This window comes from Diabrotica undecimpunctata, chromosome 1 (assembly GCF_040954645.1).
Source record: "Diabrotica undecimpunctata isolate CICGRU chromosome 1, icDiaUnde3, whole genome shotgun sequence".
Lineage (NCBI taxonomy): Eukaryota > Metazoa > Arthropoda > Insecta > Coleoptera > Chrysomelidae > Diabrotica > Diabrotica undecimpunctata.
Window position 1 is genome coordinate 151,289,051 of NC_092803.1, and position 24,601 is coordinate 151,313,651.

At 32.5% G+C, this 24,601-nt stretch overlaps 2 protein-coding genes across 4 annotated transcripts in view; both read right to left on the bottom strand.

The window, feature by feature from the left end:
* LOC140432373 (uncharacterized) overlaps positions 1–24,601 on the bottom strand; it is a 309,037-nt gene that overhangs the window by 234,832 nt on the left and 49,604 nt on the right. Inside the window, exon 1 of one of the 3 annotated variants that reach the window (XM_072520227.1) lies at positions 4,125–4,184. The exons of the other annotated variants lie outside the window; for them this stretch is intronic. The gene's annotated coding sequence lies outside the window, so the exon portion shown is untranslated. Of the gene's footprint in view, positions 1–4,124; positions 4,185–24,601 lie in introns of those variants that run through there. 3 annotated transcript variants of the gene reach the window in all.
* LOC140432372 (uncharacterized) lies at positions 1,160–4,015 on the bottom strand. Its single transcript, XM_072520224.1, has 2 exons — positions 3,713–4,015; positions 1,160–3,580 (listed from the first exon to the last, which is right to left on the bottom strand). Exons 1-2 carry the CDS (start codon positions 3,717–3,719, stop codon positions 1,593–1,595), a joined length of 1,995 nt encoding a protein of 664 aa, XP_072376325.1. The 5' UTR covers positions 3,720–4,015; the 3' UTR covers positions 1,160–1,592.

The window sequence follows — 24,601 nt, forward strand, 5'->3', positions numbered from 1 at the left end:
CCAGTTATCTTTCAGTTACCTAGTCTTTCTATTTCGAAATAGATTTCGTTTAAATAATTCATTGATCGACCCAAAGATAGTTAATAAAGGTTTACCTCAGGGTTTAGTTGCTACTTAACTTATATTCATTAAACTTACATACTATGGGAATGGAGTGTAACATTTTACAATATGCAGATGACTTCTGTTTTTGAGAAAAAAACAGATTTCAACAATGTGTTATTGTCCTTAAAGTAAATATGTCATTGTAAAAAGTATTTTAATGGTCATTGGCCTAAAAAGTCAGGTGTAGTATCTTTTTTGAAACCTAGATTACCAAACGTTAGTACTTTAAAATCTCCCAGCTAGAAATCGCTAAATATATTCACATTTCTCTAAATACATATATACCAACAGACTAATAGTAGATGCGCAAGAAAAACTAATGCTCACAAGTTCTCTAAGAAAAATTTGTAGCTTCGTGTGGGTAAAAGGTCACTCTAATATTCCAGGCAGTTAAAAAGTAGACCATTTATCTAAATACGCTACTGTAGTGAATCTAGAATTCAACAAGTTGTCCAAATTTGATTAATTTGCAGCTAGAAAGAAACACGTCAGACTTAATTAGAAAATTGATTGGTAATCCTTTACTAACAGTAGCAAAAATACATACTGTAATATACTTATATTGTGTACCTACTACATGATCTACTACAGTAAACGCATACCTGTATAAAATAAAACTTTCAGAAATAGATAATTGTGAATGTGACGGCAGTTTTAATGACTTTAACCACTGGATGTTTCAGTATCGGTATAATCAAGAAGCCATAAAATTTTTATTTCAAGCCATCTCCCAACAAAAAGTCAGACTGCCGCAGATTATTAGATCGATTTGATGGGAATTTTTAAAACGTATCAAACAACGAAAAACTTAAACTGCCCTTTCCAAACAGTAGTATATGAATGCCAAATGTAGGACATTAGTTGTAAAATTTTCCACTGTCTTTCCTTTCCAAATAAGGGCCGTATGCTTTAACCCGATATGACAAATATGATTTTAATTATTATCATCCGAATGAGAGAAATTGCATTACGATAGACAAAAACGGTGCTATTCAAACAATACTGCAATGTTATGCAAAGTGGTTTATGAAATTTATCAGGATTTCATTAATTGAGGGGCTGAGAGGAAAAGTGGTACAAGTGACATTTAGATAGTTTTGAGAAAATGAGAGTTAAAGTTTAAGTAGTGGCACAAAAAGACCAAACAAAATTTTAAAATCTAATCAAGATATTATTATTAGTAAGTTCTTAATGTTTTCATGTGCAGTTTTTACAATCATATACATTTAGTTTTTTTGAAACATTTTTTACAAAATGTACATGTACCATTTTTGTTGTTTAGAGTAAAAATGGTACAAGTAAATATTACCATGAGTAAATAAATAAATAATATCTTTTATAAAAGAAATACACGTAATTTTTTGAACATTTATTTAAGAAGCTACATTAGATACGAAAACAAAATGTATATTGCACAAAAATACAGGAACAAAAAATGCATAAAAATAATAACGAAATGATATTATATAGACGTGCTACCAACTGAGCTAAATATCTTCCTCATCATCATAGTCGCTCAAAAGTATTTTATCATTGTCGTCTACCTCATCGTCATCTTCATTGTCCTTCTCTTTTCTTTCTTCAGGTTGCATTGGCTTCTTTTTCTGACCTTGTTTTCCCTTCTTCGCAGTGTGATTGAGCTGATTGTAAAATTGATGGTAAATTGGTGGCACAAAGCATAGTAGGTCTTGTAAATTCTTCCATTTTTCATACTTCAGACTCATGGGTGAACTATTCAGTTGGCTAAGACTAATATTCTGAGGTGGTCTTCCACGCATCTTCTTCATACAGTTAACAGTTATAAATTCAGTCTCTTCATTGAGAGTGTACTTGAATTTCATAGTAAATGGGTCTTTCTTCTCAAACCGAATCCATTTTATTTCTCTCCATTTTATCTGATTATTCTCATCATCCTTTTTAATATTTTCCTGCACGTACTCGTTGAAGTTTTTGAGTGAAATGAAGTGCTCCATCTTCATTTCTTCACATTTAAACTTCTTAGAACTGTTTCTCACAGCATTCATCCACTCACTGGGTACAAAAATATAAGGTACTTGCTTTTTGTACTTTTCAATGACTCCGAAATCTTCATCGCATTCCATGAAGGTATGTCCCGGTTCAAGGAATTTGTGGTCTATTATTTCTAGCTGAGTTTCTTTAACCACATACATAAAAAATTTCACAATATTTTTATTCTTATTTTGTCCCGAACAAGAATCACTAAATGCAATAAGATGTCGTGTATTTTGATTAAGACCAGCAATAAATTTCCAAAGACATGAAGAAACTTCCTTAGAGCCTCTGGATGCTACCGATTCATCCCACATATACATTGAAGCACATTTCTTGCCCAAATTATGGACTCCAAAATTATATGTCCATAATACTCGCATATAAAACACTTTGTTGGTTGTAAGTGCTGGTGTAGGTAAAGTTTTTTGTAGATCGAAACAAACTGATACCACTTCTTCATTCCTTGAAGTTTCAGCCACTATTTTTGCCTCTTTTTTGGCTTGTATTCCCGATTCGGCTTTTCGGTGATGAAGCTCTCTCTCGCACATTATTTTCTTTTTATCTGACTCACTTGTGCACGATTTTATTGATGTTTCGAACTTATCGCACTTATTACAAGTATCGGACAAGGGATGATGAAAACTTAGATTAAATTCGGTATTAAACACTCTCCTGTAGAACCATTCCTTGACAGGAGCTTCGTTATTTTCTTGACAATGCTCTAGGTAACACTTATACATTTTTCTTATGACCAAAAATGAAGGAAGGTACCGTCTACGGGGATTGTAATGTCTGGTGTAATGGCTGGTATATTTTGGAAACATATCAATATGTCGTTTTACCTTATCAATTACATCCTGTGATAGTTTATTAGGACATGGAGCTCTTCCTCTTTTATCAACAGCGGTGATTCCAACGTCAGATATCCCATTTAAAATTCTCGAATAACGTCCATTGCTGATATCCAAAGTTTTTAAGAAAAACATTTTGCAAACTCTCATATTTTTTAGTTTGATAGTAACGCTCTTTCCTTTATTAGTAACAGCTTCTGTACGTCGTCGTTTGGGCAAAGCGATCTCTGTACAAGACGTCATGAATGCATTCTGCAGATTCCAATTTCCTAGACCCCAGAATTGGTTAAATATTTCCTGTCTTTCTTCATCGGTAAATTTTTGACACTGAAATCTGCAAGTATGTATATAATTTTGCAAACTTCTTGCTTTTACTAACTTGTTTTTATAGCCTACGTATTCCTCACCTGCATTTCTTTTTCGTTTTCTTACTTGCCTCTTATCTAAATCGCTATATCTCAAACGTTTTTTGCCCTTTTTCTTTAATGACTTGTTTAAATGAACATCTGCAATGTTTTGTAGATCAGGATTACTATCGCTACTACTTTCTTCTATTGGACTATAGTTTCTGTCCTCTTCTGAATCGTCATATTCCGAATAACTGTCAGATTCTGAAACAAAAAAGAAACATTTTAAGGTTATGCTATAAGTTTCTTTCAACTACTACTTTTTGAAGACATAGATAAATATAATAACCCTATAAAATAACAATTGAAAAAATATAAAACGCATTGAAGACTTACCTTGCATTATTTTAAGGCTATTTCACAAATTGTATTAATATTCCTGCACACTTTTAAAACGTGGCTGTCACAAACAACTACATAAGGTTTAGAACAAAAGTGGGACATGTAACCTTGGACCACTTATACAGAAAACCATTACCAGAAATTGGTGAGAGCTTTTACTTCTCACATACAGATGTCCGTACTGTAGTGTGTTTTGTACTTGTACCATTTTTATATTAATAAATCTCAACATCCTCTAGCCACTCATGCACATATCTCACTTTTATACAAAATGTCACTTGTACCACTTTTCCTCTCAGCCCCTCAATTACTAGAATAAAACCTAAACACAAAAAATCCAAACATAACATTAAATGACTTATTAAAATTTTAGCCAATAACAAACTTTTTAATGGTCATTACCTACTTGTTAGTACTTATTGTGATCCGGTGTTTTATTTCCTTGTTTAGGTGAGAACTTTATGGCCCTTTTGATTTTCTGGAAACATAAAAATTTTTATTTTCTAGCTGTTAATGAACCCTTCGTTTTCATAATATATATATATATATATATATATATATATATATATATATATATATATATATATATTATGAAAACGAAGTTTTCACTTAAAAACTCTTTTTAAAGTTTATACTTAATAAAAATTAATGAAGTTGCTTAATTATTTCCTTTATTAAATATAACAACTTACCTTGACCTGACCGTTCTCACTCCTAAACTATTATTTTTAATTGTACTGTTCCTATTTAATTTCAAATTACATAAACCATTTTGAACAATTTTGTGTAGCAGCAAAAATGATATTGTTTGAATCCGTAAGGATTGGTAAGATAATTTTATTAAAAATTAGGATGGTCTTTGGATGGATTAGGATTGGTCCCCTTTTAGAGATATATAAGATGTATACGTATCTGCTTTAAGAATTTGGTCTTCTATACAATGTGTGGTATATTTTTTCTGTCGAGGTAAGTTAATGCGTAAATAAGAATGAATTAAAAAGTTGAAAGATAAGATAAATCAAAACAATATTGCTCTTTCATCTTTTTATTGGGAAAAGTTTCATATATAGATCCACACACATTATCAATGCCTGATTTATAAAAGTATATATATATATATATATATATATATATATATATATATATATATATATATATACATATATATATATATATATATATATATATATATATATATATATATATATATATATATATATATATTATGATTGTTTATTTTGACTTTAATCTTAGTTTATTGAGCCAATAAAAAGAATTATAACTTATTTGTTATCAAAAGTAAAATAATCCTTATATTACCTGTGTTCGATGGATTCAAAGGATTTTCTAGTTTTGTCTTTTATCGGGCAGAGAAGAAAGGATAAGAATACAAATATATTATATTACAAAGATTTACGTTTCTTTATTTTATATGAACGAATAAAACAATTATTAAATTCTGTCGTTATCTTATCAATCAGCACACAAGAAAATAAATCAAATTTTTATAATAATAAGATTATAAAGCTACATACATTTATATTACGTGAAAACCAATTTTACTTAAAATTTTCTTTACTTGAAACAAGAAACAACAAAACTTTAAACTTTTGATTAGCCTAACAAAACCTCAGTTCTTAAATTTGAATGCTAATGACCATGATGTCAAACCGATCCTTCACAGATATAAAATTCAATTGTACAAACACTTACAGCTTATTTTCTTCTTGAGTTGTATGTTGGAACATACCCAGAAAAGTTCAGTCTCCTCAACGATGTGATCTCTCCTCTTTGGCACCTCGGCTCCTTCTTAACGTCTCTGCAAACCTCCTGCAGACTACACAAAAAACGCCTGATTCACTTCTCCAAACTCAGCTACTTATTTATGACACCAGGACCTCCTTTTGTCAACTTGATGCCGTAAGAATACTTTCACATATACTTTATAAAATGCCCACAGTAGATACAAGGACCTCTTTTAATCTACTTGTTATCTCCTTCTGCAAACTATTCACTTCTTTTCGTTACGCCGGTATCCAAACTCACGAACCACACCCTATCTTGAGACAAACGACTGCTTCCTTTCGATGACCAAAATATAACTAACTCCTCCGGTCTCCTGATCGGCTCACAAATTCCCATTTAAAAACGACCGTCCAATCAAAAGCTCAAATTGTGTTTACCATGATTTTGGAAAAGCCTAATTTCGGTTTCAGAGAAAAACTAAATAGCTTACTTTAAAATTGGTTTTGTCAATACACAATTTATACATATTTCAAAAGATTAGAATATGGTCATTTAATACTCGACTATACAAACAATGAAAAGATTAACTTATAGGTAAAATGTCTTCTAATTCTAAACAAAGGTTTTTTGATAATTTTGTTTGAAACGGAAAAAGGTCGTTTGCCAAACAAATTTCTATTCTTATCTACACTAAATCTTATCTTAAATTACCATATACAATTTGTTTATATTGATATCTTGAAATTTTATTTCGATGGATTTTTTTATTTATTTTTCTTTGGTTGGGAAAGAAGAAACATAACAATATATATATATATATATATATATATATATATATATATATATATATGTATATATATATATATATATATATATATATATATTTATATATATATATATATATATATATATATATATATATATATATATATATATATATAATGTTACAGGTTTTTAAATATAAAGATGACAGAAGCGTCTGTGATAATGATGAAATTATTATTTCATTACATCCCCTTTCCCAGGGGAGAAAATTTCATGTTTTCATAAGTTTAGTAATCCTCCCCATCTTCCTTATCTTGTGCTTCTTCTTCAGGTGTTGAGATTGGAGTCAGCTTATATATATGGAATAGATTAGACTCTGATTTTGTTCGGTTCACGTGTATTTATAAATTGTGAATCTGAAAAGATCCTGAAAATATTTCTGTGATAATATTAATAGGGTTAACAGAATTATTGAAAGAGAACACTAATAAACCCAATTCAGTTAAATTGCTCAACGGGAAATATACGGACATTGAGAAGGAGGTTGTAGAGTATCACTGGTTGAACTCTAAGGAGATGTTTGGTTCCCACAAGGTCAGATGAACTATTAAAACTTTAAAACCTTATAAAACTGACCAGATGGTATATTTTCCAGGCTACTTCAAGAGGGAATTGAATTATTTATGTAATATAACATTATGAAGTATAGTCATTGGTAACGTAATTCATGGGCTTTGCAGCCAAGAAAACTTAATTCAAGGTTGCGCAGACGATATTGTAATAGTAACTAGAGGAATATTATCCAATATTATTGCCCTTTATTACATAGCGATCTGATTTTTGAAAGAGAACTGCTATGTGAAATCTTCCAAATCTACACTAGTAGCGTTTGCAGAAGATGAATTTTACTGGACTGAGTAAGCTGAAATTATTTGGGGGAAGAAATAGAAAGAACCAATAAGGTCAAGTATTTAGGGTAACTCTAGATTCCAAACTCAATTGGTGCAGAAAAAAAATGAAATTTTCTGCACCATGGTCAAAATCAACCATTGTGCAGAAAATGCGAAATAAAAGAAGAGACTGATATATACACATCCCATGTCATTGCAATCTGCTTGTGGAGTGCAATATGAGGCAAAAATTCACTGGTTAACTGACGATTCAACCAGAAAAGATGGCCTTCGTTGAGGACACAGGACACAGACACAGACTCAACGAGAAAAAAACAGGGTATGGTATAAAGGTATTATGACAAAGTATCAGAAATAAACGTGTCTGGTCTGAATTAACAGGAAAAAGAAATAACGGACTTACGTTAGCTATGTTTTAAGGAGGTTCTCACCAAGGCGAATGAAAATATCGAAGTTAGGGATGATTCTCGAAAATGGAGTATAAAACGAGGAACTATGTCAAAGGGCTAGCGACACTGATATCACGATTCGAACAATAACACTATTACGGAAATGGGTAACACGTATCTTTAGACTTAAAGATATGGTCTTACGTTCAACAGTGAACACAATGTGCTGAATAACTTTGGTACCCTACGTATACATTTGGCACCATTTGTTGAGCTTTGGCAATGTTAACAATTAGTTCCTATTTCATATAATCTTCAAATACTTTTCTGGTCATATATCATATCTCATTATATTTCTGGGCAAAATTACTTGATCGTCCATATAATGGAGAGTATATATGACGTGGAATACCTGGATAAGAGGAACAAATGTATAAGACAATAAGATGGAAGTTGGATTAAAATTATTACAGAGTGAAGACCCTGGACATATCAACGAAATCGACGGAGACCACAGATGAGGTGGGTGGATGACCTGATACACGATATTCGTTCGAGGTGGATCTTCTAGACAAAAGCTGCAGGTCTTGACTATATTCTTGTAGGCGTTGTGGCAAATTAAATGTTGTGGCATAAAAATTAAAGAATAACTACACGTACTCTTTATTAACTGTCTAGTAACTGACCATTTTAAAAAATAAAAAAATATAAAAAGTTTATTGCTTTTTAAAATCGGGAAAACCACCATGTGATTCGTCATATATCTTTTCTCTCTCAAATCTTCAAAATCAATGAAATACTGATTTAATACTGTATATCAGCTGTTATAGAGCCATATATTATCTAGCAACAGGCAGTTTTCACAAAGGAAAAGTACTACTACCCCACAAAGAAAAAGCCTTACCCAATATGATACAGTCAACCTAAAACTTCTAGTACTAACACATAGTGTACTAGATCATAGTGTACTAGAACACTACTAATCACTTCGGCCATTTAAAACCTTACAGTTTACCACAAGGCAGTGTACTGTTCCCAACTGTTTTTAATATTTACACCAATAACCAGCTACTATCAAGCGATACCACGAACTAAATCTACGCTTATTACAGAGCCATGGCCACCAAGGGCGGCACGTTTGAAGAGTTTAAAATGGCTATTACAATAGCTTTTAAAGGGGAGAAACAATACTAGAGCAAGAACCAACTCAAGGCAAAGTCAAAAAAGACCCGAGTATAAGCCTTTCACCTCCGCACCAAGTATGCGTCAAAAAGGTTACAGATTAAATATCTAACTATTCTAAATACTTAAATGTTACATTAGATAGAGAGCACTGAGGTGTATACAATACTGTAACAACACTAAAATAACAGTCCAAGGTCGAAATAATCTCCTTCGTAAAATTACAGGCTCGAACTACGGTGCCACGCCGGAGCAGCATTATGAAAAGAAGTAAAAGTAGGCATCTTGAATCTTTGTCTAATATTTTAATTTAATTTTTAAGGCCAGTGTAAATGTCCATCAAGCCATCCTTAGGTGTGGCGTTATTCATTGTTGCTGATATTTTCTTTTTTTCTTCAACAATGTTTTTCTCCAATTCTGATGCCTTCATGGTGCCTTGGTGCCATGGTGACTTTTGGTGCCTTCTGGCACCCGATTACAATAAACATTGCACAAAAAATTTACAATCTGCTCGAAAATCGGCAAGATTCAAAGGCGTTTCACTCCCTCTTTCAGCTTGTAGCATGGTTCTTTCCTTCGGATATTTGAGTATATAAAAAGAATTTATTTAATATGCTCCTGGCTGATACGTAACAGCACTTCTTGTAAGTATTAAATAAGAAAATAATATGAAACAAATTAGAGAAAAATAATACATTGACAAGGAAACCAAACTGAATATATCATCAACAATGGAGCTATTAACACTATGCAGAGACAACACATATTGTTAACTAAGATATTCTTAGATTTAACTATTATTCTTAGATAATAATTTGTAGATAATGATCATTAGCGATATTTTTATGGAGGAATTTGAGCAAAACATTGTGTACGAACATAACCAAAAACCCACAATGTAGTGGAGATATGTAGATGATGTGTTCTCCATTGGGCCTTCTGGATCAGAAGTAGTAAATAAATTTTTGGTTGAAATCAAAGTGAAAAAGAATTAATCAAATTCACCATAGAAAAAGAAATAACAAAGATTTGCTACCTTTTCTGGATGTGTTCTAAACACATCTAAAGTCTAAAGTCTACAAAAAATCAACCCACACCAACAGATATTTAAATTATCACTCAAACCACAACATAAACATTAAAAAAGGAATCATCAAATCATTATACGATAGTATAATGATTTGATGATCAATGATGATCTAATTTTCATTAAAGCAGTTCATAACACCTGCTCTAATGAAAATACATTTCACGAAGAAAAAACCTGCTAACAAAGGTTTTAACAAAAATGATTATCTATTGTCGTTTATAAACAAGGAATTTCATAAGATTGTCGATAGGTATAAATTGTCGATAGATAAGATTGAATAGTAGAGTATTTTATAGACAACCGCAGGTCATTGGCAGTCCTAACTAACAAACTTCTACACACACGTAATAAATGTCTTCGGTAAAAGCAAAGCCTGGTTATGTATCTCCCTATTCACCTTAGATTGGGATTCATTGAACTGACAAGAATTCAATGTATAGTGTTATCTGACATGTCGTGCTTATACTTTTTCCACAGTTCACGTAGATTCGATGGGAGACATGCCGAAATAATTATCGCATATTCAAGCAAATTGAGCTGTCGACATGCAGCATTAAATAATGAGCATATTACACCTTAGACAGTTTGACTTAATTGAAATAATATTGGCATTCACCAGCAACAACCGCAAGTAGTATTCGTCACTTATCGGATGAACTATGTAAATAGAATTAAGAGCATTAATAAAACTCACTTCTGTGTATTCATTTTACCATGCTTCTGAATGATCAGAAACCGCTTTGCCTTACTTCCTACATTGACATGTCTTCGGTGAAGTGTTCCAAGTGTACTAATTAATTCTAAGTTGGATCTCAGAATAGAGTAACGTTCGTGAAAATGGATCTTACTGGCAACTTCTTCTCATTGCGCCGTCTCCTTTCGAAGGTTGACGATCCAAATGGCAATTGTAGTTTTGGAAACTGCTGCGCGAAAGATCTCTGCGGATGAGCGGTCGAACCATCTCCTCAGGTCTTTCAGCCACGAGTTCTGGCGTCTTCCTACTGATCTTTTGCCCTGTACTTTTCCTTCCAGTATAACTTGAAGCAATTCATATCTTTCGCTTCTCAGCACATGACCCAAGTATTGCATTTTCCTATCTTTGATTATTCTTAGTAATTCTTTTTGTTTACACATGCGACGAAGTACCTCAACATTAGTAACTCTTTGTACCCATGGAATCCTCAGCATTCGTCTGTATATATACATCTCAAAGGCATCTGGCAACAGTGTAGCTAAAAACTCGTTGACTATCTGCAGATGCATTGCTAAACGTACAACTGTGAAATTTTGTATTTGCTATGTAGTATGGTGAAGTTAAAATCGCCTCATTGTAGCCACCAACTTTATTGCGTGATTTCATCGTTGGTCAACGGCATATTACCTTTTGTTACATATTTGCAGAAGTATTTGGTGCATTTCACTTATTTTCAAAATTCTACTTTAGATAGAAGATAGTTTTGGGTAGAGGTGATGAACACAAAACAATTAGTGTATTGTCGATTACACAATCAATTTCTTTCACTTTCATTGCAATAAACTTAAACAAAAACATCATTATGCTGTTATCTGGTAAATATTTTTCAAACCTAATTATCCTATTTGTATTCCGTGCTTGTTTTTAGGCATTGGTCATCGTTGTATGTAAGAGACTGGACAGGCATGGACACACATTTGATACTAAGAACAGCTCAAGATAGAGAGCAATTGGCTGTAGTTATACCCAACCTTCAGTAATGGAAAGGGCACTTTAAGAAGAAACAAATTAAAGCAGATAGATATAGGGAATGCTTAAGAAATAATAAAGAATCATAAAATAACATTTCACTACAACACCAAAATACAGAGTGTTCTATATTAAAAATCTTTTGAACATAAATCTATTTTTTGATATCAAATCTCTACAATTCTACAGGGTGTTAATTTTGCTACGAAAATAATAAAAAACTTAATTATCTTTTAAATTACCTCGTATAACACTTTCAAACCTTATATTGAAATTACGAGAACGTCGAGATAAGTCCAAAAATGTAAAAATTTGGAGTGTTCCATTAAAAAAGGGGGTTTGTTCCACCCTGTCAATATGGGTGACTCTGTACATTTGAAAGTATTTTTACAGTAAGGTCCTATGTGTTCCAATAACAATATATATAATATATATATATATATATATATATATATATATATATATATATATATATATATATTAAATATATCAAATCATTCAAATCAGAACAAGAGATAAAGTAAATGCTATTGACATAATATGTGAAGATAAGTCTCTTCGGCTTTGGAAGTTTAATAGTTTGATTTTTCTGTTACTGTTGGTAGGGAGGTATTAAATTGCTTTTGACATCGTTGGATAAAATAAAAATATTTTAATGTTTGGCCTAGAAAAAAATTTAAAATAAATTGGAATATAAAAAATTAGCAGCAATTTAAAAAAGGCAAACATTAAAAACAAAAAGCAATAAAAAATAGCATAAAATTACCTTTATTGGCATAATTCGGGCAGAAATATATGTTAGTTAAATGCTGCTGTAAAATTCAGATATAAGCGAATTAGCTTAAAGTACGGTCTCTTCAAAGACTTAATTCACCGACTACTAACTAACGTAAATGCGGTATGTTAGAGCGAAACTACAATAATGAGTAATTTAGCTTTCGTATTATGAATGCTGTTCTAGTGATAAAAATGACTGAAACTTTTATGTTTATATTATATCTATATTATTTATGTAAATATGTATTTCTAAAAAAAGCAAAAGATTATCAATGGCCTGAAGAAAAGCCTGAAGAACAGGCAGTTTTCAGAGCTGGACGATCTAAAATTCACAATATTTTCTCATTTACAACCTATATTAAAAAGAAATTCAAAGAAATTCAAAAATACCAGTATGGTATTTTTGAACCTCACTAAAGCTTATGACAACATATATATCAGTAAAATACAATATATGAAAACATAAAGAATACAAACGTAAATAAAATATCTACACATTAAATATTTATCTCTTAAGTGTGTTAGATATACGACGTCAATTTCATTACGGGATACATTCAATAGGTCTTCGAGATTCTGCTGTCCACTGTACATACATCGTCACAATACCATAGGTTCGATGGTAACGGATATCCTAATCTATGGACGTTGAATTTACATATAGTAGTGCCAGTTCGTAGTCTGTTAAGGGATTTACAAATTTCCCGCGATTCCTCGTCACTAGGAGCTAGTTGTTTTAATGGTGTCATCCAGTGATGATCTTTTGATACTATCGATCTCTCTTATTTAGATGTCATTTGATGGTCGTAGTCTTCGGATGCTCTGAGAAAAATACACCGTTATTTAAGCCTACATGGAGTCCGTTGGATACCATAGTGAGGGTGTTCAAGCCCCGCCGCCTTTATACTGTTTTTATAGGGTTCGTGGAACTCCAGATAAAGCGATGCCCGCACCTGCACTAGGTCACTCTGTAATGAGCATACACGTTTCAATAAGTATGACGTTTATTGATTTGGAAGTGGCAGACTTAAACCAGACTGAAGAAGCATAACCGCCAGCACAAAAAGAGACTGCTATTCCGGTTGTCCTCAGTATTTGTAGTGCGGCACGCTGCTCCACATAAAGACTTAGCTTTGTCTCAATAAAAACAATAACTGTTTCCATAAATTCCACACTTCTTAGTTATTATGAATTATTATATATTTTAAACGCTATGTGTCATAAATACTACAGTAATCATTTCATATTCAGGTTTTTGTTAATTAATTAAATTTTTTATCACGAAACTAGAAATTCGAAGATTTCTAATTGACGAAAACAAAAACCAGATTTTTGCTTTAATATGTGCCTTTTAAGAATTGGAAGGCAAAACAGACGAGACGTTGATAAATATGTAAATAGAGAAATGGGGAATCTAAAATTGCATTCCACAACATATCTACCTCAACTAAGTAAAAATCATTGGCGAATTGGTTTCTTGTACTCATAAAGAGTATATTGAAATTAAAGGAAAGACAGTTAAGATTTGATTTCACGTATAGTGCGTCTGTGTATGCGCTTATACGTATTTCATCCTAGAAGGAATCTTCGAAGTGCCTATTTACAGAAGCTATGGACGTGAAAACAATATTTCCTGTCGAAAAGAAAGCAACAATAAGACAGCTTCAATATGGCCGCAATAGCGACATCTGATAGTAAATCACGAAACTAGAAATCCGAAGATTTCTAATTGACGAAACCAAAATCCAGATTGTTTGCTTTAATCTGTGCCTTCTAAGAATTGCAAGGCAAAACAGACGTTGATAAAGATGTAAATAGAGAAATGGGGAATCTAAAATTGTATTTCACAAATAATAACCTAACCTATAAATATAAGAGTAAGAATACAGAATATCGCGAGGTGTTTCATCCTTCCACACATGTTCTTTTATTTTTGTATTAAGTAATTTTTTATTTTTATTTTATATTTAATAGTTTAATTACCGTGTGTGTATGTATTTTATTTGTAAACTAATACGGCCCGTAGACACCGCTCCTAGCATACTTAAGGCACGCGAAGGTATTTGACGTACACACACTCAGTATTAGTATAACCGCTGTACCAGAAGTACTTGTTTGTGTAAACATCCACTCCCAGTGTAAACAGATGCGGTGCAACTAGTCCATACATCCTACATAGTCCAGTGCAGTGCACTGGAAAGAAGACTTTTTCGTCATCACAGGTACCGTAATTTGATTTGCATACACACACAATATTGAAATTAATTGATAAATTTACATGTAACTTATTTCGGCATAAAAAATAATGTGTGTATGTATGTATACGTTAACAGACTTTTTGGGCCCATTGCTGGATGGATAATTTCCATCGTTTCTTGTTCTTAGCTATCAGCTTCCAATCTCTCATTCTCTTCTCTTTGACATCTTCCATCACTTTTCATCTCTCCTTTTTTTTTGGTCTTCTCTCTTTCTTGTCCTCAGGTACTCTCCAACCAATATTCTTGACTAGTCTATTACATTGTATTCTTTCTAGATGCCCGAGCCATTCTAGTCTACGTTTTTTCACTACTTTTGTTATTGTAGGGTTAGCATAAATTTGGTACACTTCTACATTAGTTCGTCTTTTCCATTCTCCCTCTACTACTTTTCCGCCAAACATTCTGCGAAGTACCTTTCTTTCTCATGCTTCAAATCTATTCTGTATGGTTTTGTTCATAGTCCATGCCTCGGCAACGTATAGAATTGTGGGTCTAATTATAGTTTTGTATACTCTTATTTTTATATTACGAGGTATATCTTTGGCCTTAATTATTTTTCTCATTGCCCCATTTGTTGCTTTTGGTTAGTTCCAGATTTATTTCAGTTTTTTTCTTACATGTCTGATCAATAAGAGTACCTAACTATATATATTCATCCACCTTCTCGAATTCTACAACTGATCCATCCTCCAACTCTAATTTAAAAGAGCCCCTGGTGTTTATTCCTTTTTTGCCCGAGTTTTCCATATACTTGGATTTATTAATACTAACTTTCAGCCCCATTTTAGAGCCTTTCCGAATCAATGTTTTTGCTATACACGCCAGTTCTTTTCCATTTCTTCTAATGAGAACTACATCATCAGCGTACGCTTAGTATTGGTGCGCTTTGTATAAAAGAGTGCCGGACCTATTTATCGCACTAACCCTTGCATTTCAGAGCACAAACGGTTTGTCTAATTGTCATTTTTACCAATCTTACTATTTTTTCTGGCACTTGAAATTCTTTTAGCGTCTCTATTAATTTTACAATAAAAAATAATACCAGCACCTATAAATAAACATTTGGATTATTGTTATTTCTCATAATCATTAAATACAATTATTACAATAGTATTAAAGATGACACCTAAATATAAATATAAATATAATAAAGGCATAGTAAAAAACGAACTAATGCAAAAACAAAATTATACCTTTAAATTAGGAATATTTTAATGAATTCAAATTATATCTCTAAAGTAGCAAATAAAACGCTTATTCAAAAATAAATATCTTTGATATATTTCTTTTTTTCTTATCCCTCTATTTATCCAATTATTTAACAAAAGTAAATTCCATTGTAAATTAATTTTAGCGTGTAATATAAAGAACGACTAGTACACCATTAAATTTGAGAAAGGTCTGATAATAATTTAGTTATAGAGTAAGTAAGTGTGTTGGTGATGATAAGAAACCTTTAAATTAGATTGTGTCTTATAATCATCTTGCACCAGTTCGAATCGGCTCTTTCTTACAATTACCATATTAACGACACCAGCTGAGACTCATACAAATTGGACGATTTAATGATTATTCAGTATCTCCTATTTCAATTTTAACTAAAGCTTTGCCTGATAAATTTATAAGGAATCGAATCAAATAAATTAAACAGTATTTTCTAAATTTGTAAAAACTAAAAATTTCTATTAAAAATAAAACTCATGTTTCTAAATGTTTACAAAAATCAATTATTAAAATATAAAATAGTTATGAGTAGTCTAATGGTTTGAATTTCGGCGTTACCCAAAAACTAATGTTAAACTATTCTTCCTGTTCTTCCTTTATACAGGGTGGTCCTAAAGTAATTGTACAAACGGAAACCATAGATTCTACACTTTAAAATATTACGATTTAAGCCAACTTGCTTTAATAAAATGTTGATATTAAGAAAAATACTGGGTGTTAAAGTGGAAATTTAAAATTCTATTTTTCGCTATAACTTTTACGTTTGTAAATATTTTTGGACAATAATTTATAATTGGACGCTCTTAAGTAGGATAAATTATAATTTTATACATAAGATAGATGGCGCCACATATGCCACAGGTGTGGCATAGATTTGCGCCTAACTTTTTTGCTCTTGAAGTTACCTTTATTTGTGTTAAAAAATATTAAACATACATTATTTTTACAAAGAAAAAGTATACCTGTTAGTAACCTCAAAATTTAACCGTTTTCGAGATAATCGCATTTTATAAGTCAGCTGCCTCATAATTCTTAGTTGTGATATTTGTGCGGTAAAGCACTCAATACCTGTAGATAAGCATAATTCATAGTTTATTCTTATTAAAACAACTCAAAGATGATAATGTAACATTACAAAATTTTTGTTATGGCTGCTAAATGTCTGATTGGAGAAAATATTTTTCATCTTCTTCTTAAGGTGCCGTGTCCGTATTCAGACGTTGGCCGATCATGTATACAATGTTTCTTTTCTATCGCTTCTTAAATTTCTATACCTACTGGCGTTGTATTACTTTTTCCCTATTGTAAAATGTTGAAAAACCAAAATATATGGTTTATGTAAGATGGTACACCACCACATTCTAGAGAGAAGGCGTTGAGAACATAGTTAAATATACCTTTTCTGAACGTTGGATTGGACGTGGCAGTCATATTCCTTGGTAATGTGGTGAGATATTGATATAATTATTTAATTTATAAAAAAAAACCCAAAATAATACTTATTATTCATTACGTGAATTGTTGTTTACCCATTTTTATTAGGACAAATGGAAACTAAACACAGGTATGAAATAACACACGTGTCTTGTTTCATAATACTTTTGCTACAAATCTAACCTTAAAGACTCAGCATTTTTACAAAAACATCATCGTTGGCCTAATAACCGATATTGTTATAAATATAGTAAACACACAGGCAATTTAGTTCAGCATAATATTAGTTCGTTAGTTAATCATAATAGTCCATTTGTTCGATATGTAATTATAGTTACTCGTAAGCTTATATGCGTGTATATAAGTAACCAATGAATGAGATTATTTAACCTTTGCGACATAATATACTATAAGATTTGGATATAGATTCGTCCATTATACATTATAGCCACCACGTAGCCCAGAATTTATTCCGCTTGATTTTGGTGTATGGCGCGTATTAACACGGGTCTATAAGAATCCCATAAACATTCGCAACCAACTATAGGAAGAAATAAATACTGCAATAGTTTCTTTAGAACCAATGATGCTATTTAATATGAGATGATTTTTATGGAATATATTGACAAATGAATTAATGAAAATGGTAGACATATCGAACACTTACTTTAACAAAAAGTTTAGTAATTTAGTTTAACTACTTCTTAATTTGGTTTGTAAACAAAATGTTTTGATTATGACTTTAATTTAACATAAAATATAAAATGTTTGATGTAAAATCCTATTATTCTGTTTTTTGTCAAATCCTATTATTAATTATCCTGCTGATATATTTATTTTATTTAATATTTCGTTAACTATTAACTTTAGTAGTTAATGGTATTTTATACCAAAATTTAGATTTATTAATGTTTTTGTCTATTTTTCCTTCGTTGCCTGGGGTAATTGCCTTAAATCAGAAATATGCAGCTGATTTGTAAAATGCGATTATCTCGAAAACTATTAAGTTTAAAAGTTATTAACAGGTATACCTTTTTTTGTTGAAATAATGTATCTTTAATATTTTTTATCACAAATACAGGTAACTCAAAGAGCAAAAAAGTTAAGTGCAAATTATGCCACATATGTGGCATATGTGGCGCCCTCTATCCGCTACATCAAAGTGTGCATCAAATTATAATTTCTCATATTTAAAAGTACCCAGTTGTAAATTTTTATGCATAAATGTATACAAACATGAAAGTTATAGCCAAAAATAAAATTTTTAATTTGCACTTTCACACCCTGTATCTTTCTTAATATCAACATTTTATTAAAGCAATTTAGCTTAAATCGTAATATTTTAAAGTGTAAAATCTACTGTTTCTTTTTGTACAATTACTTAAGGACCACCTTGTATAAGAAATTTTGCTTGTTCATTGTCGGAATTTGTCTCTATGAAAGATTGTCACTCCATTCCTTGCTGGGTCGGCCCATACTTTTTGGTGATTTGTTTCTTGCTATTTTAACAACTCTTGTGTCCGCCATTCTACGGATGTGACTGTTTCGTTTTTCTTCTGTTTAGTGTCCACTCGTTTATACCCATTCCATTACAACTTGTTCTGATCTCGTCATTTCTTATTCAGCCTCTCAGCGTGTTTCCTATAATTCCTTTGAGTATCCTTATTTCTGCTGTTTCCAACTTCCTCTGTATTTTGGCTATGTCGGATCTTTGTTTCTGATATATCATTATTTTTCTTATACTGGCCTTATAGATTCTTGATTTTGTTAATATGCCGATTCCGCTCTGTAGTGTTATTAAGGCATCCTGCAAATCTATTTGCCTTTGTGCTTAATTATGTCACCATAGGGAGGTTAGGGTCTTATTGGGACACAAAGAATTAACCCATATTAGTTTCCCAGGTGTTTTGCAGAGGGTTTCAACCAGTCCAAAAGTTTCCTCTGCGTTTCTGTCCCAATTTGGTGGGTTAGGCAATTGCTCACAATAAAAACAAAATTTGGTAGTAGAAAGGTTTTAGCAAAGGAGTCTAAAGACGAGTGGGGAGTAGAGCTCCGTAAAGAGGGCTCCCAGGATATAGGGGACCCTATATGGGAGCCCGAGCAAGACTAGACTTGACTTACCCTGATTTGGAAAATGCACACTTTTATATGCTTTTCTTTTGTATCAATACGTGCATTTCCAAATCCATTGGCCAATCGTAAATCGAATAGAAGGTAAAAGGCGGGGCGATGCCCATCGACGTACTCATTGGTTCACAGACTAAGGCACGTGATGACAATCTCTTACTTCTTTTTCAACGGCTCCATAGCTGATCATTGTAATTCCTAGGTACTTTATTTCTATTACTTGTTCAATGCTTACTGCATCGCTTCCAGTTTACATCTTATTGACTCTTTACTGATTATTATTGTTTTAATTGTCTAAGTTGAGATTGTCATGTTAAATTCTTTTGCTCTTATGTTAAATCTATGAACTATTCTTTGGAGGCTATCTCCATTTTGGGCTGTCAATATTGAATCGTTTGTGTAACGGAGAATTTTAATTTCATATATACAAGGATTTCCACAGTTTTCACTGTATTCCTTCACTTAACCGTTTTCTCCAATTTTTCCTGTTTAGCCAGTCCCCTTCCTGTAGGTTTCTTTTACTCATTGCTTCGTCCACTTCATCTCTAAAAGATCTTCGGGGTCTGCCTCTCTTTCTTCTTCCTATCGGGCTCCACTCTGTTATTTTATTTATCCACCGATTTTGGTCTTCTCTTCTGACATGTCCGTACCAGGTTAACCTCTTCTGTTCGATGTAGTCTATTATGTCGGAGTTCATTCCCATTCTCCTCTTAATCTCCATGTTATTTATTCTATCTCTTCTTGTTACTCTGCAGCTGCTCCTTAGGAATTCCATCTCTGTTGCTCTTATTTTGTTTTTGGTTTTCTTATTTATTGTCCAATTTTCACACCCATAAGTGAGGATACTTCTTGTCATGGTATTATATATTTTTTTCTTTGTTTTCATGCTGATGTTCTTATCCCATAGTACCGGGTTCAATTTTCGTATGCAGTCTCTTGTTTGTCCTAGTCTATTTTTTATATCTTCCTCCGTTGTTCCTTTGTTTTATATTATGAAACCTAAATACTTATACTTGTCTGTTCCTTTGATTTGTCTACCTTCATCTATTTCCAGCTGTTTTATTTCTGTATTCTCCGTTGTAAGGTATTCAGTTTTCTTTAGGTTTATTTCCATCCCATTCTTTGTATATTCCTGCTCCAGTTTTCTCATCATAAAACTGAGGTCATCCTCGTCTTGTGCGATCACTATTTGGTCGTCGGCAAAACTTAGCGTATATAGATATTCGTTCCTTACTGGTATACCCATTTCTTCGCACTTTCTTTTCCATGGTTTCAGGGTTTTTTCCAGGAATATTTTGAACAGGGTGGGGGATGTGGAGCAACCCTGTAGTAGTCCCTTTGTCGTCTTAAATGTACTGCACATTCTATTGCCCGTTTTGATAGCTACTTCGTTATTCTTGTAGAGTGCTTTTACCGCGTTTATTAATCTTCGTGGAACTTCGATGTCTTCCATTGCTTCCAATAGCTTGGTTCTAGGTATTGAGTCATATGCCTTCTTAAGATCAACAAAAGCCAGATGGACCGATCTATTTTTGGCCATTCTTTTTTCTATTAGTTGTTCGACCGTGTAAATGTGATCTAAGCATGCTTTCCCCGCTGTGAAACCTGCCTGGTCTTTAATTTTAATTTCATTGTTCCCTAATGTGTATCCTCTTCCCTTATCAAGCATTTTTTCGTGACACCCGTTTTCAGCCTGAGTAGTATGAACCTCTACAACAAGAACTTATATGTTTCCTGAAGGCGATTTTTATACTTAATGAGTTATTAACAAATTAAGGTCAAAAAACGGTAAATTTTTGCTTTTTTCTATATATATTTAGGGATTCTACAGTATTCACTGCCTTCCCTCGCTCAACCGTTTCCATCTCTCTCTGTTGTTCCATTCTCCATCGTTTAGTCCTCTCTAACTCATGGCGTCGTCTACTTCGTTCCTCCAGGATTTTCGGGGTCGTCCTCTTTTCCTCCTTCCTATGGGGCTCCATTCGGTTATTCTTTTTATCCATCTGCTGTCGCTAGCTCTTCTTACATGTCCATACCACTTTAGTCTTTTTTGTTCTATATATGTTAGTATGTCTGTTTCTATTGATGTTCTTTGCTTTATTTCGTCATTACTTCTCCTATCCATTCTTGTTACTCTGCAGCATCTTCGCAGGCATTCCATCTCTGTTGCTATTATCTTACTGCTGTTTTTCTTGTTTATGATCGAATTTTCGGCCCCATATGTCATAATACTTCGCACTAATGTTTTATAAATCTGCGTTTTTGTCTTCATATTTAGGTGTCTATCCCACCATACTGAGTTAAGTTGTCGGATTGCTGTTCTTGTTTGTCCTAATCTTTGTGTAATTTCTTCCTCTGTTGTTGCCTTTTTCGTGATTATAAACCCCAGGTATTTAAATTTATCCTTTCCTTTGATTGTTACGTTGTCATCAATCTGTAGATCTTCTATGTCTTCTTCACTTGTAGATAGGTACTCTGTTTTCGCGAGGTTAATATCTAGGCCAGCCTTGGTATATTCTTCTTGTAGTTTCTTCATCATGTAGCTGAGGTCGTCTTGGTCTTGTGCAATCACTACTTGATCGTCTGCAAAACTTAACGTATATAGGTATTCGTTCCGTACCGGTACTCCCATGCCTTCGCATTTTCTTTTCCATGTAGTCAAGGCTTTCTCTAAGTATATTTTGAATAGGGTTGGAGATGTGGAACAACCCTGCAGGAGCCCTTTTGTTGTGGTGAAGTCTCCTATGATTCTTGTCCCTATTTTAATGGACACTTTATTTTCTTTATACAGAGCTTTTGTAGCTTCTATGAGTTCCGTCTGTATTTCTAATTTCTATCTTTTTTTTCTAGCTTTTTTCTTCTATCAGCAAAAAGAGAAGCATTTGAAACAAAATTTGAGAATAAGAATCTTATAAGTCATATAAAAACTTTCAAAATGGCAGTTTTTAAATATCTCTATCATTATTTGTTGCTTATTGTATTATTAAAAAAAGTTATCTTAGAACAATTTGGGAAGAAGTTGGTCACTTTTTTTAATAGGTATAATAGTATCTTTATTTATATCAATTAAAATTATCGTTGAAAAAACATACTTTAAAATTTTAATGTGCAAAATTTAAAAAATAATGCCTTTTAATGGAATTATTCACAAAGCTTCAAAATGTGGTCGTCAAAATCGGCGGGTTTTGAAACTCGCGGTAGCGAGCTGTTAACTGCATCTCTGGTTCTTGTATCTGTATGGTTTATGGATTTCGACGTTTCTTTTTGTAATTTGTGTGTACTTTTTGCATACATTACGAATATGTATTATTTAAATGACTAAATTGTTAAATAAACCATCCAAGTTGTTTAAACAATTTATTTCGGTTTCTTTTATTTTTTTGTTGTACTATTTAAAGTAATTTTTATAGTAAAACATAAATATTTATGTTTAAGATTATGTTATGTTTAAATGTTTATGTAAACTTTGTCAATAACTTAATTGTAATAGATTATATAAAAGAAACAAATTAACCTATTCATATTTCTACGTATTACTTTAAAAATAAAAAATCTCAAATAAAAATTTGGAATTTTTCTCAATAGGAAAATATGCCACATGACATTTCAAAATAATTTCATTTCAGCAAATAACACTCTAACCCTCACTAAACGAACTGCTTCCCAACTAAAAGGCGTCGTATTAGATCGGTTTTAAAAAAGATAAGATAAAATGGGATCAAATTTCGCCGCATTTAAAGTGTTCTATTTTATAATAAAGATAAATGGAAATCATATAAGAAACAAGTGTTTCAGAATAAATATTCTAACTCAAGAATGAGAATTTTTTTAGCTCCCAATATTAAAAATGATTTAGTGTAGTTAGTAATGAGTACATTTACTAACAGTGGTAGAGAAGACCAAGTATATTATAGTGCTCAATAATAATATAATTATGTTCCCTTTATCTACACCGTCACTGTCACGTACTTCTCCAGATATTATTTTTAATGCGATTCTCGTTTAATCCACAAATAACTTTATCCCTCGTCAATGTTCATCGGCCGTCTCACAAAATTTCCGTTTGGCAGGATATTTTCCATGTAAATATTTTGCCTTATGCTAATATCGGTTGTCGAATTTTCAGTAAGTTCTCATGAACTGTTCAACTTTATCAAAAGGCAATTAAACCATTCGACCGAAATTCACTTAGTCGAAAATGGCGGAGAGAGAAAGAGCCAGAAGGCATTCATGGCCACTATGAATAATTTATATCTTGCAAATCAATTATTTATTCAAATATAGGAGTTAAAAAAAGACGTTCAGAGACGTTCCCTTTGACTATCTTTTACGATAAAATTTTCATATAGGACCACGTCGGTGTATAAATAGAAAATGTAGAACCGAAGCTATCTCGGAACCAGGATGGAATAAATTAATGACGAATAATGTAATGACAAAGGACAAACGAAACCAAAATTAAACATAACTAGGCTTTCCTGCTGGGACATAATATCACTAAACCCGTCTAAGAAATAAAAACGTTCTACAACACACCAACAGAAACCATCAACAAAATTAATGACAACCAAAAACTAGTCATTTTCGGAGACCTTAATGCTGGGATAGGCAATGACACTCTACTAAGAGTGGAGCAAAATTCAACGAAGTTACCATCAATGAGAAGGTACTGACTTCAGTTTCATCAATCAGAAGGTATTTCAGAGTCAGTTTCTGACTCTGTTCTAGAAAAGAGATACTTACTTTCCGTGTCTTCTTCAGTTTTAGTCAAACTGCGAGCTTCCAGTGCTTTACGATATCCTGGGCTCTTTCGCTGGTTTGGTTTAGGTCCTCTTGGATACAGGTTTGTCGTAGCTGTTCGAACACCAGTAGATAGTCATTGATTTCTACAGCGCTTCAGTCACATAGATCATCTTCAGCTTAGCCCCACTTTTTCAGATAGTATTTGCAGCGGGTCACTCTATTCCGTAGCCGGTTTAGAGAGTTTATACATGGATAAAGATAAGTTTGATCCGGAAGCTAGTTTCTTTTTATGGCCAAATAGAGGTTATGTGTCATGCTGGCTCCAAATTTTTTTTCTTCTGTTTACTTTGTGAGGTTTCCAACTGTTTTGTGTCAGGCGAGTGGGATGAGAGTTAGCAACACGTACATTCTACATAACTACACATTTTGCAACGTAGAGGCCAAAAATCAATGATAGACTACCTAATCACTAACAGAGCTTCCAACCATCAGAGATACTCGATGTCAGAATCCT